Below are 14,530 nucleotides of genomic sequence, written 5' to 3'. Positions count from 1 at the left end.
ATCTTTGAGACGTTTTGGTGCTCGCCATCTTCTTACGTTACACTCCGTGACCCCGAACTTCTTGGGAGCCTGGCAGTTGTTACTTGACTCTGCCTTATTGACGACCATTATTTAAAAATGGGCATCATAGCTCCACCGCTGTTGTTGATTGACCTGACCCACTTTTGAGCCACTTGTCTTTAAACACCGGTAACGGTCTGGTTGTTAAGGACGCTGGACTACTTCTTCCCGGAACCTATTTTTGGCGCCACCTGGGGCCGCAAATGTGTATTGACATTTAAAGGGAGAGGCGAAGAAGAGAAACTGCGCTCTGAATACTAGACCCCGAATATAAGACGACCCGACTTTTTCGGACCTATTTCGAGGGGAAAAAAGGCTGTCTTATATTCGGACCAATACGGTACATTTGGTCTTTGCTTATTATCACACACACACACACACACACACACACACACACACACACACACACACACACACACACACACACACAATCAATTGCATTTTTCCCGACTTGTAAACATAAGTATCGATTTAGTCTGATAACAACGACACGGTCCGTTTTCATTGTCTGAAACTCCTACCTCTCCTCTATGGAGGGGCGTCCATCTTTCAGGTCAGGAGGTTGAGAGTGGCCACTCTTCATGGTGACACAGCTGGGTCCAGGGGAGTCTGCTCTCATCTGCTGCTCTGGGCTTCAACACAACAAACACAGCTTTTACTCAGACTGCAGTTTTTATGCTGACAAGATAATTCTTCTTACAAGGCAGGTTTAACGTGAGAGCATTTAGCTTGTTTCAAGCTTCCAAGTCCTTAATTATCTTGATAAGATCTTAGAACTTGTTACGGAGATGTTATTACTGTTTCTGAGTAACCTCATTCTTGAAACTACAGTTACAGAATTATAAATCTGTTTGATCAACACTGATGTATCAAACTGCTGCTTTGTCAAAGTCAGTCTTATTTAAACATGTTATCCTTTCCATCTCTCATATTAAGAACCGACAATGACCAAATGTTAGACCCTGTTTTATTGTCTATCTTGACCACAGAACGGAAGTCATGCAGACAAAACACACTAGAGAACAAAGACAGAACCGTGTTCATATCAGGGAAGCCTTAATGCTCAGTTCAGATTTATTGCTCTGGTTTGGCTGTTCACGTTGCATTTTATATGTGGCCTATAAGACGAATCACGTCAAAGTCACCTTAATAACAATACGACTGTTCAACCTGAGGTCGCATTGAGAGAGATCCCTCTTGTATCTGATTTAGGACCGCATATGAAAGTGGCCCAAACCAGATCAGATCATTGAACGGACCGGACTGCATATGATTTGTGCTTTTCCCGCTGTTCTGGATGAAATCCAGAAATCCATCTGATCGGAGTCACCTTTGTGCAAAACTATTTGGCAGCTCTTGCTTACAGTGTGACGCGGCCAATCACAGCCTTTTACCACCATAACATCCCCCCCCTCCGCCCCCCCCGATCCTCCTCGCTGAAGATGCCCCCCTCCATGTCTCTGAACGGTCACTCTAAGTCCTCACCTCTTCTCAATAGGTTGATTTCCGTCTTTAAACCTAACAGGTAGAACCATAGAGTGGTCACTCTTCATGGAGACACAGCTGGGTCCAGGGGAGTCTGCTCTCTGCTGCTGCTCTGGGCTTCAACACACACACACACACACACACACACACACACACACACACACACACACACACACACACACACACACACACACACACACACACAGACTAATTACTCAGACTAATGATGGAGTCATCACTGCTGAGCTCTGAGATGGACAACAGTCACAGACAGAGAGATCCTCTTCTTACCTCTTAGCTTTGCTCCGGCGGCCATGTTCCACAGACAGAGTGGTCTTAGAGGTAGGACCCCCCTCCTCTCTCTCCTCATCCATAGTAGACTGGAGACCTGGACACAAACACAACTACATAAGGTTTCTACGGCCACTCAGTGTTTATTCTCTGCCCTTATATGAGCTGTGTATTTCCGGTCCCAGGGGGCTGTTGTCTCTGTCTCTTTGGACGAGAGGCAGCGTGGTCTTTCCTAGACGCAGATTCATAGACCCTCTCATTCTCAACGAGGGGAACGATGTGTAGATGCTGCCCAGAAGTGTCTAATACACTCTTTAATAACTATTCATCATTCCACACACAAGGTCTCAAAGGGCTTCAAAAGTGTCTGATAAGATCAAGTTCACCGTGCGGATATCATACCAACTGCTCCCTGTGCTGGTTAAACCCCTCTGAAGGCAGGACCATATATGGACTTCCTCATGTGGTATGACATCACAACCAGATCTGTGATGCAGGCTTGCAGAGAACAAGATCCAGTACAAGATGACGTCTAAACACCTTCACTAACGAAGATGGCCGTCTTGCTGTCTAAATAATATGATCATAATACCGCACTACAAATATAACAACTGTACATTCTGTCCCAAGTACCTTTAAAGTCACCACAGGACACATGAATACACAAGAAAAAAAAGTCATTATTAACGTCAACCTGACGCTTAACTCCAGGCTGGAAGGTTCCGGGTTCGATCCCCAATGCCCACAGTCTAATACGTAGCATCCTGTAGAGCAGGAATCTTAAAAAAGATCAACCTACTGATAAGATACAACGTTATTCATATTTATGATCTATCACGGATAAGAGGGGGCTACAGTCTCTTAGTTTACTTCCTGTTGGACCAGTTCCCCTCTCAGTTCATACTCCTCCCAGACTAACCTCTTATAGGCGGCTGATCCATGACCTCACGCAGTGATGAATAATAATCAGCTTATTAAAATATGAAGCATGGACAGAGAGCTCTGAGCTCTGTCAACTCAGAGTGCAGAGTCCTCAGAGTGGACAGAGGACTCAGAGTGGAGAGAGTACTCAGAGTACAGAGTACTCAGAGTACTCAGAGTACACGCACACACACACACACACACACACACACACACACACACACACACACACACACACACACACACACACACACACACACACACACACACACACACACACACAAATCTTCGCCTTTGCCACGTTTAACATCCTACCCTTTAAAAGTCACAAACGGTCTACTCTGCTGCAGTCTGGGATTCATTCAACTCCAGCTGTAGTAAAGTGTAATATTTGCTATAAGAGTAGGCCTACATGAATCATTTACACGTCTTGAGAGTAGTAAACCAAATGATGTGGCAAAGCTAAGCACCAGTACTTCTAAACCAAATTATTTGACACAGGGTCCGTTTTGAAACCCTCGAAAAGCTGCACCGCAGCACCACCTGCTGGTGAGAGGATGTCAGTGGGATTGGCTGAGCTGAAGAACACGAACCAGTTGTGTGTTGAGGCGGTGGTGGCAGTGTTAATTCACCTTGAAGGTCATGACCCTCTCATACGGGTGATGCTCTCAGATATAGAGTAGGCCTACACTACTGCAGATTGATGCAGGCCCACAGAGATCAAGACCCAGTACAAGATGACGTTTAGACACCTTCACTAACAAAGATGGCCGTCTTCCTGTACAAATAATGTAATCATAATACCGCACTACAAATATAACAACTGGCCACAGGACACTTTGTGATTTAGAGCAAATCCTAAATCAGAGGAAACATATATAACCTCAACCTGAACCTTGACTTTACATTGAAATTATCATTATTAACGTCAACCTGACACTCGACTCCTGGCTGGAAGCTTCTGGGTTTTGATCCCCAATGCCCACAGTCTTAACACGTAGCATTCTACAGAGCAGGAATCTTCAAAATTATTCAATAGCAATTTTGACGAATAGCAATGCATCCATACATTTACTAACATTTTTAACCATCACCCTATTAATAAGATTCAAAGTTATTCATATTTATGATCCATCACGGATCAGAGTGGACTACAGTACCTTAGTCGTCTTCCTGCTGTGATGAAGTGAGCCACAGCAAACTGTCTGACTCATAACAAGGAAATGATGAACCAACCAGTTGGACCGGTTCCCCCTCCCAGTTCAAACTCCTCCCAGACTAACATGCTAAGGCGGCTGATCCAAGAATAATAACTTTATTAAAATATGAACGATGGACAGAGAGCTGTGATGCGTAGAGGCTCAGAGAAAAACCAAGAGAGCCTTAATGGTTCAACCAGCATGTAGAGACACTCAGTCACTGAGTCAGCTGCTTCTGTACAGCAGAACCAACAGAACATAGGTACCATGTTAAAAAAAATAAAGAGACTGATAACGTCATGAATAGAAGCACATCAAGTAGAAAAGGCCTCTTTCATCCTTTAAAGACATCATCACGTTGTTCATATGAACACTAGATCTGCATCAGTGTGAACGTATGAATCAGTAGAATCTATACAATAGATGGATGATTTTTCTTTTCAGTACAAGACACTCAGAGTACAGAGTACTCAGTAAGGGTTAGCATGTTGTACTGGCGTGTGATTCTATAACAGACTAGGTATTTAGTTTACTATTTCCTTCATTCATTCCTCTTAAATGAGTCATCTCGTTGGGTTGGATTCATCTTGTGTTTTTCCTTCCTCACACCCTTTACTGGGTGTGACTTACACCCTTTACTGACAGGTATGGAATGGCCAAGGCAAGGTGCGCACACACACACACACACACACACACACACACACACACACACACACACACACACACACACACACACACACACACACACACACACACACACACACACACACACACACACACACACACACGTTATTCTATCTGGATGAGATACTCTCATGATTGTGTGAGGGTCACCTGCTACCGTTTGTGCAGGAATAGTTTTTTTTTAACCAAAAACAGATTGCTATGGTCCCTTGAGTGTGACGTCAACACCACAAATTAATAGAAGACCCTCCATGGCTCCTATTCATGTAGACATCGGCCTCCATGTGGGTGAGGGTGTTTTGATGTGTTTTAACTCCTTGTCATGTCACTGTGACTTCATGTCTCCAGACAGAGCTGGAAGTCTGTCAAGTGTACTTTTTTATTGAAATCAGGAAACCAACATTGTTACACGTCATTCATTATTCAAAGGCAGAAACTACAAAAAATATAGTCTATGGATTATTATCATTAACATTGATCCTTTAAACATTTCTACCCGACTGCAGCTGTTAATGTTATAGCATTAAAGGTTATAAATGGTTTTGAGGAGAAAACAGACAGTGAACAGTCTAGTCTATGTAGTGTCATCATTTACTATGGTTATGTTTCTATAATAGCAGGGTTATTTTATTCCTTCACTTCTCTTCCGTGATTATCTGGTTGGGTTGGATTCTTGCTGCACCCTTTACAGGCAGGTGTTCAACAACACACACCTTGAGTCTCATCAAACCAGCACAGTTTACAACCATGGTAACGTGATGTCACTCAGTATTCAGAGGGCTTAGGGTTTCAGAATCTTTATTCTTTATTTTTTATTTTATTTTCTATTCTAACTTATAACAATTATGGTCCTAGATTTGGGTAATAACGGTACAATAACATACAAACAATAACACAACAAACAATAAAACATAACACACAATGATCCAATGGATGGAAGTCAGCCTGCGTTCCTCCAGAGAGCTCCCCAAGGTGCAGTCCCCTGAAGGGGAGACCAACCCGCGCCGCCCCAAGAGCTGCGCCAGCTGAAGTCCGACACACTGCCTACTGCGAGGACTTCTTATACCGTGGCACAGGTGACAGAAAGGCTGAGATCAGCTCTGCTCCACACATGATGTAGGATGGAAACATCTATCATGTTGTTCCCCCTTCATCGTGTAAGCTCCGTCTCCTTGCATCATCTAGCCGCTCTACTTGTTCCTAGCGTTAGCCAACGTTGACCTTTGTGCCGGGGGTATCCCGGGCACGAGGGAGCAGAGATCCCCTCATGCGTTCTTCTCCTTGATGAGAACACAGGAAACTCTGTCCTTTAAGTAAACATTATTTGATTTGATCCTTGACAACTGCCGTGTGAGGTGTGACTTCTCAGTTGGACCCCCCCACACACACACATGTAGAAACCCATGCCAGGTGGACCCCCCCACCCCACACACACACACACACACACACACACACACACACACACCAGGTGGAACCCTAGCCAGGCTCACATGTGTACCCCTTCCATCTCGTGTCAAACCCACATGCCACAGAGCCATCCAAGGCAGAACTCTCGTGCCAGGTCACGTCCTCATGCCAACAGCATCCCACCGGCCACGCCCAGCTCTCCTCCAGGACACCCAGGACAGAGCACAACCTTCAGGGCCTCCAGAGAGGTCAGTGATGAACAAAGTTCTTCAGTGGCGCCCCACACTGGGGAGGGGTTATGCAGGGGGTCTCCAGAAGGGGTCCCCGGGTGATTCAACGTCTCTGAGGTCATGTCTTTGTAGTCCAGTGGTCTCCTGAAGGAGAAGCCTTCACAGAGCGCGCCGCTTTAGCCTGAGGACTCTGGGGAGGAGGTGAGGACGAGGTCATGGGTTCAGGAGACCCCCCAGTGGAGGGTGGAGGCTCTTGAGGAGCAGGACCCTCCATCAGCAACAGGCTGACCAGGACTCTGCTGGACCAGGTGAAGCTCTCTGTGGACGGTGTTCACTCCAACCCCCGAGATGGAAGCCTCTCTCAGGCTGAACAGTGATGGGCGGGGCCAGCTGGACCTGGGAGATGGCTCCCTCAGATCAGAACCATCTTGGACTGTCCCCGACGAAGACCCTTTATGACCTGGAGCTGTGCCCCTCCAGCTGAGGGGGTGGAGGGGCTGTGGCTGAGGCGTCACCATGCCTGGAGGGGAACGTTGGGGTGTGCTCCGTGGTTCTCTGGTGACAGACTGAAGTCGTGTTCTGGTCGTTGAGACGAGGAGTCCTCTCATCTCCCCCTGGAGTTCCTCCTTCTGAATCCCGGTCCCCGTCTTAAAAGGCCATTCTAGTCCATGGAGCTGATGTCACAACGGATTCTCCAACACTCGGTGGTGAAGGGATGAACACGCTTTAACAAACCCACCTTGAAGGAACCTTTCATTATAGCTGTACAGTCTGCTCTTCATTTAGTTGCGTTTGGTCTTCTGCTCGCTTGTTGGTGTGTGTGTGTGTGTGTGTGTGTGTGTGTGTGTGTGTGTGTGTGTGTGTGTGTGTGTGTGTGTGTGTGTGTGTGTGTGTGTGTGTGAGTGTGTGTGTGTGTGTGTGTTGAGCACCAAAGGCTCTTCAACCATTCCAAACACCTCCACCACACACACTTTAGAGCAATGGAGACGATGAGGTATATGTTCACACTTTGTGCCCAATTTGTTAACTTCGATTTTGCTTTTATTCATAATAATTAAGCTTATTAATTAATAATTATCTGATATTTTGATACATCTTATTTATGTCTATTCAATAGAGCAGGTTTTATTGCGCTCATATTTTTTCCTTCTACCACAAATGTATACTGCCGTAAAGCATAGCTTATTGTAGTAAACTGCAGTAAATTAACCATGTGGGCGCCTGGCTCAGCCATTTCTGCTGAGTTAATTGAGTTCTCAGAGCATGACGGGAGCAACGGCTTTCTGACCGTAGATAACCGTCATTTAAGCATAAAAAAGTGATTTCTTCCTCTGTATTACTGTCAGGTGACCCAGGATTCTACTTGGAAACGTTTATTATTTGTTCAATGTTTGTTCACTATGTTCTGAGAATAAATCGCTGCATTCTTCCTTTTCCATCTGCCTCGCTTCCTTCTTGGATTACTTCTTTGGCGCTTATTGCCTTTCGGAAAACACGAGGACTGAGACGTCCTGCAAGAGGTGCAAATAGGTTGCCACTTCACACACACAGTCTCCTTCCCCCTGGTCCTGTTGGTCAGAAGGTGAACCCCACCGAGGTGGATTCACCGCCCCCTAGTGGCTCCCCACGCAATAACAGGACTGAAGCGTGGCTTTGATAAACGGCCTCACATCTTACTATCGACTCATTTATCAGACGCGTCCATCCTACTGCCCCCTCCCACGCACCCAGAGAAGGAGAGGTTCCTCCTCTGCAGCTCAGCGCCTCAAACACACACCTCTGTGTGTTTCAACATGGAGGCTCAGGGTCCTGTTAGACGGGGAGGTGGTGCATCAACCAGCCTGCAAGGCTCGTCTCTGGAGAGACGCCAGTAGCTGGGCTGTTTCCTGTCGGCTCGCTTCTAGAACTCTCTCCATGCTCCGTCCCTCATCGGGCGTATGAGTCTGAGGTGGAAATGCACTTGCTGGTATCCTGGTTATTAATGATGTGTAGACAAAGACTCTGTTGTGCTTTTTATTCAGTGAACCCCCGACCTTAAAGTGTAAACTGATCCTCTGCTGAACACAAGAGAACGTTCAGAGGATCCACTGAGTTGTTTATCACCGTTATGCTTTATTAACCAGGACAACAGAAAAACAGTCCCTTAAATGAACACAATAAACACAAGGACTCAAACAATAGAAGAACAGTCCCTTACATGAACACAATAAACACAAGGACTCAAACAATAGAAGAACAGTCCCTTACATGAACACAATAAACACAAGGACTCAAACAATAGAAGAACAGTCCCTTACATGAACACAATAAACACAAGGACTCAAACAATAGAAGAACAGTCCCTTACATGAACACAATAAACACAAGGACTCAAACAATAGAAGAACAGTCCCTTACATGAACACAATAAACACAAGGACTCAAACAATAGAAGAACAGTCCCTTACATGAACACAACAAACCCAAGGACTCAAACAATAGAAGAACAGTCCCTTACATGAACACAATAAACACAAGAATTCAATCAATAGAAGCAGCAGACATTACTAATCATAAACAGGTGGGCACATATCTTTAATAACTAAACATGTTCTGCTGCTGTGTTGTTCCCCACAGAATACAAGGAATCAATACTCAGTTTAAAGTCATCATAACATGATCGATAGCTTTTCCCAGAGCGCTTGCATTATGAATATAATATAAAATCTGCTTTACATCATGTTAGGCTTATCAAAATATAAACTGATATCAGAGCCCCGCAGTATGAAACTGTTAACGTCTGAAAATAGACACAATATTGTAGTATAAAAATGTTAAAATTGACCATCAATGAATAATTAAAATACATCTGACATTAGAAATATAATCTTTGTAAAACCTATTAAGTTAACCTGATGGAAGATCTTAAAAGACTCTTCCTTTCAGGGTTAATCAAGATCAACTTTAAGAAGCTCAAGAAAATTTAGCATTTTGATTATAGTTGAGTACATGAATATAAATCACCAAAACCCAGTGTGTGTGTGTTTGTTTATACAAACATGTGTGTGTAGTCCGTGCATGTGTGTGTTCCAATATGCATGTTTGTGTTCACGTGTGTCATCAGACACAGATTGAGTGATGAAACAGAATATGTTACATGTTACATTTTTGGGCATGTATTCTGTAACTGGATACATTTTAAAAGTATCCTTCCCAATACTGAGTGGGAGTGAGAGAGAGAGAGAGAGAGACAGAGACAGAGAGAGAGAGCGAGAGACTATAACCGTACGTCCACACCAGGAGCGACCAAAGCGTCAAAGACGCTTTGGTCGCTCACAAAGTTTCGCTGCGAATATTTCTGTTCGCTTTGGTCGCTCAAGTCGCTCATGACGTACAATTCAATTATGCAGACGCATTTAAAGGAGCCATCTGCTTTTAGTACAGACAGCCATATCAAAGAGTGAACTCCCATACACTTTGGCCATATTGCCGAGACGGTTTTGCTTGTTGGATAAAGTGCTTCGACAACAGTGATTCCCCCCAATATAAAAAAACTCCTAAAATGTAGGCTAATTACAACCGAGAACAAAAAAACCTGCGTGCTGTAGTAGGCTAGTTAAAATATGTTTCACTGATCTCCATCTGCACTCATGCCCCTTTCACACCGCCGCAAAATCTGGGCCGGTTCCGGGCCAGTTCGGAGCTAGGGCCAGTGTTTTGGTTTCACACCGCCAAAGAACCGGCTCCGGCCCCTAAAACCGGTTCAACTCTGGCCCCACTTTAGAGCTGGGCTAGAACGAGAACCGCTTTTACGCCGGGGGCAGGGGGCGGAGTTATCCGTACCTTCATAAACACGAAGACCAACGAAGACCGGCATTTTTTAAACACCGAAGTAAACAATGGACGTGAATCCGTGTATGGTTCTTTTTTGTTTTTTCTGATTTTGTTTTAAATTGGAATATTCAAAGAACGAACAATACACGGATTGAATCGAAGACGAAATTGTTGTTGTTGTGTTTGAAACTGACCTGACGCTTGATCATTGTGTGGTGGTTCAACCTTCAACGCGTCAACGCGCCAATGCAGCTAGATGAGTCCATGTCCATGCAAGTGAACGGAGCGTTCCCTCTTCGTCATAACTATCAAACCAAACATCCTTCACATTCACCGAGCGAACATTATGAAAGTAAAATGCACATTTCTCGCTAAAAATGTTTCCATAAACACATTTAATGGCGTAACTATGTTACTATTTCCACCCAGAATAAAGAAAGATGTCGGCCGTATGCTTCTGTCCAAGCTCACTAGCGGAGACGTTTGCAGTGACGTCATGACGTTGCTCACGCCGGCTCCATGGCTGGCTCTGGCCGGTGTGAAACCAACTGGTTCTTAAGTGGGATAAGGCTGGAACCTGTTTGGAACTGGCCCTAGCACCAGCCCGGAACTGGCTCTTGGTTCTTTTTGGTGTGAAAGCAGCATCATTCGTCGCACTCAAAACAAATAGACATTGGCGCACATGGCTAATTTGCATACGTGCACAGGACTGGTTGGCTCCGCAAAGCAAATAATGGAACATATCTATCTATCTATCAACGTGTGTCTAGTTTTAATGTGATGTATTGTGTGTATGTCCAGTCAGACTTGTTCTGTGTGGTCTTGTAGGCTACTGTCCTGTGTGGGCCGAACCACCTAAATGGATTCCCGACGATTTGTGTCGTTTGGTATTAATAAAAACTTGACTAGGCTATATATCTATCTAGACTATTTAATTAAGAATTATTCACCTCAGGCTCCGTGAATAGTGGGGAATAGAGGGATAAAAGACAAGAGATATATTGTCATTTATCCCTCGTCTTGTCGATTAGTTTGTTTATGTGACGATTTCAAAAACTTTTTGGGTTTTGTTTAAAGCATGCAACACGCGATTGGTTGGTTGGATTGGTGGCATGGAAAGCAAATGAAAATGATTCCCGCTTAAATACGAACGTTCTAGATGTATAAATACTCCCGCTTATCATCACTTGATATCCAAACCCCTATGGCGTTTCGATCTCTGAACTGAAAAAGGGTTGGGTCGTACAACACCGGGTGCCCAGTTACAGCCGCGATTAATACTTCAGCCGACATTTTGTTCAGTGAGTGAATAAAGGTAGGTAGGAACCAAAGTGCCTGCCGGTGTTCCCTGGGATCCACGCAAGCGAAGAGCGTCTACATTCCGATTGGCTGTCAGTGTTTGGCCGCTGAAGCGCGTCATAGTCATTTGCATAAAGTTAAAACGTTTTCAACTTTTTTTTGACGCTCTGGTCGCTCAACTTTGGCCGCTGGTAGCGTTGGTCGCTTTGGTCGCTTTGGTCGCTCTTGCCCATAGAAAGTGAATGACTTCCGGCGATTTGGTCGCTCAATTCGCTTCTGGTGTTGACGTACAGTAACTTATAACAAACAGAGACGCTGAGGGCCCCCACCCTCCTAACACTAACTTAGACGCTGCGTCCCCCAATGAGCCGCCCCCCCTAACCCCCCCTAACCAGACCCCAGGGAGGGGGTCCTCCTGGGTGAAGGAGGACCAGAAGGTGTGGAGGTGGGTGGACCGCTCCACTCAGTGTCATCTGTTTGGCAGTAATGAACTGTCAGCGCATTCAGTTAATCCCACCTCACTGAATACCAACCTGATGTTCACACGGTTTCTTTCTTTCACCGGTCATACATGTAGCTAGGATACAGGACACATGTTTCGGCTTGGTATAGAGTTTACAGTAATATAATATTCAGATCTGTGATATAAAGTGACCAGACGTCCGAGATCAAAACGGGGAACATTATCCCTGAAAAGGGGGGAAAAACGAATTTCCAGTGTGACTACCAATCAGATTGAAGAACCCATCCGAGGCTACAGCATTCGAGCATTCGAGGCTATAGCCCCGGATCTTTTGGGAATAGCCCCGGATCGCTGTGCCGTCTAAAAAACTTAAAATAATAATAATAATAATGATGAAAATAGCCCCGTAGAGTATACTTCTTTGTGGTTGGTTACCAGCAGCCACAGATGAAACATTGTAGCCAGTGGAAACAACAACATTCTGACGTGTCCATATATGGGCAGATTTAGAATAATTTGTTGCAACAAGTTGCAAATTCAACGTCGGTATTCTTTCTTCTCTACGCACAGCGCATCTCGTCGTTATTGCTGTCTTGTGCTGCCAGCCTTTTAGTGAGATCAGAGAGCGTTGAGAAGGACAGTAATAAAATATCTTTGGTGAGATGGATATAAGAAGAGAGACCCGCAGTGAATTCCACCCGGTCCACTTGACATCGGGGAGGTGCATGACAGGGGTACCGGAACACTTCCACAGCCCGGGCTTTTATTTGTTTCTATCACTGAACTTTAGAACAAAACTCTTGCTCAGCAAAGATGGGAAATACCATCAAATGTATTATTGAAACAGTATGAATATTAGTAACCAGGCAATCGAATAACGCCTGCGCACGCACACACACACACACACACACACACACACACACACACACACACACACACACACACACACACACACACACACACACACACACACACACACACACACACACACACACACACACACAGGAACCCAGGGAGGTGCTCCTCTATGTGTCGGTCCTGTGTGTGTCTATAACCAACACAGAGACGCGGAGGAGGCGCTACAGAGACGCACAGCTGAGCCCCCCCCCCCCCCAGAGCCCAGGGAGGAGGTCCTGTGTGTGTCTATAACTGACACAGAGACGCCCCCCCTCCCCCGACCCCCACCCCCGGGAGGAGGTCCTCCTGGGTGAAGGAGGACCAGAAGGTGTGGAGGTGTGTCAGTGTGTCTGAGGACCCTCCTCCACCTGGGGACACTCTGTAGAAGGACAGAGAGCCAGCAGGCCGGTCCAGATACACTCCTACTCTGGTGGAGCCAGCGGGGAGGAGAGGGAGGAGTGTCTCTGTACCGTTGTACCGGGCAGAGTAATGATCATCACGACAAAGAAGAACCCAGGACTTGTTGTTCTGTCCAAGCCTGCTGTCACCACCCCGTCCTCTCCTTGTGATTCCTCTGTATGTCGCTCCTATCCAAACCCGTCCTTCCCTCTCTACCTCCCAGTAACAGCGGCCAGTCAGAGCCTCTCTACCCAACACCTGGGGCCGGGAGTCAAATCTGTCTGGGTGATCCGGATACGACTGGACCCTTCCAACCACCGTCACCTTCCTGTTGTCCTCAGACAGAGAGAGTCGTCTGTGGGCCGTGTTGGGGTCCAGTGTGAGGTCACAGGCATCTGAGGGAGAACCAGACATGATGAGCTGCTGAACCGCTCTTCATCATCATCATCATCATCATCATCACTAGTACTGTTCTCCTGCGCTCTGTGTACATATACATAGATATGAACACATACATACATATACATATGTACACATACATAGATACACACACCTCAACAATAACGTTATGAATACATCAACAACAATATTATGAAAACATCAACAACAAACATCTCTCCTTGGATCCAGGCTGCTCTTCTTCTTTTTATTCTCTTTCTTTTTGTGATCGCTCTCTCTTCTTCTTCAGCCCCCTCCCCATCAGCCCCCTCCCCCTCACCAACCCCCCTCAGCCCCCTCCCCCTCACCAACCCCCCTCATCCCCCTCCCTCTCATCCCCCCCTCAGCCCCCTCCCTCACCAACCCCCCTCATCCCCCTCCCTCTCATCCCCCCCCTCAGCCCCCTCCCCCTCAGCCCGTTCACCCCCCCTCCCCCTCACCCCTAGTCCTCACCCTCAGCCCCCTCCCCCTCAGCCCCCTCTCTCTCACACCTTCACCCCCCCTCCCCCTCACCCCTAGTCCTCACCCTCAGCCCCCCCTCAGCCGGTCACCCCCCCCCCCCCCCCTCCTCCTCGCCCTCAGCCCCTTCACCCCCCCTCCCCCTCATCCCTAGTCCTCCCCCTCAGCCCCGTCACCCCCCCTCCCCCTCACCCCTAGTCCTCCCCATCAGCCCCGTCACCTCCCTCCCCCTCCCCCTCACCCCCCCATCAGCCCCGTCACCCCCCTCCCCCTCAGCCCCCCCTCAGCCCGGTCATCCCCCCTCCCCCTCCCCCCTAGTCCTCCCCCTCAGCCCCCTCCCCCTCAGCCCCCTCTCTCTCACCCCTTCACCGGCCCCTAACCCGGTCACCCCCCCTCAGCCCCTTCACCCCCCCACCCCCACACTCCTTCCCCCTCCCCCCTAGTCCTCCCCCTTAGCCCCGTCACCTCCCTCCACCTCCCCCCCC

General features: G+C 46.8%; 2 protein-coding genes and 1 long non-coding RNA gene across 4 annotated transcripts in view; 1 reads left to right on the top strand and 2 right to left on the bottom strand.

The window, feature by feature from the left end:
• Window positions 1-9,173, top strand: part of LOC132455451 (uncharacterized) — a 31,247-nt gene extending 22,074 nt beyond the window's left edge. The window contains exon 2 of the long non-coding RNA XR_009525250.1: window positions 8,838-9,173. This is a non-coding gene — a long non-coding RNA (uncharacterized LOC132455451). The remainder of the gene's footprint in view (window positions 1-8,837) is intronic.
• Window positions 1-14,530, bottom strand: part of LOC132455344 (protein NLRC5-like) — a 227,474-nt gene that overhangs the window by 53,557 nt on the left and 159,387 nt on the right. The window contains exon 28 of one of the 2 annotated variants that reach the window (XM_060049156.1): window positions 12,971-13,543. The exons of the other annotated variant lie outside the window; for it this stretch is intronic. Coding sequence (XP_059905139.1) covers window positions 12,996-13,543 — 548 coding nt within the window. The 3' untranslated portion in view covers window positions 12,971-12,995. Of the gene's footprint in view, window positions 1-12,970; window positions 13,544-14,530 lie in introns of those variants that run through there. 2 annotated transcript variants of the gene reach the window in all.
• The window catches only part of LOC132455346 (NACHT, LRR and PYD domains-containing protein 5-like), a 132,662-nt gene that overhangs the window by 72,104 nt on the left and 46,028 nt on the right, over window positions 1-14,530 (bottom strand). The window contains exons 7-8 of the mRNA XM_060049158.1: window positions 1,546-1,662; window positions 582-692 (exon numbers count right to left, since the gene is read on the bottom strand). Coding sequence (XP_059905141.1) covers window positions 582-692; window positions 1,546-1,662 — 228 coding nt within the window. The remainder of the gene's footprint in view (window positions 1-581; window positions 693-1,545; window positions 1,663-14,530) is intronic.

The sequence above is a fragment of the Gadus macrocephalus genome, chromosome 4 (assembly GCF_031168955.1).
Source record: "Gadus macrocephalus chromosome 4, ASM3116895v1".
Taxonomy (NCBI): Eukaryota; Metazoa; Chordata; class Actinopteri; order Gadiformes; family Gadidae; genus Gadus; species Gadus macrocephalus.
Note: the sequence above shows the minus strand (reverse complement) of the source record. Positions and strands in the feature narration are given on the sequence as shown.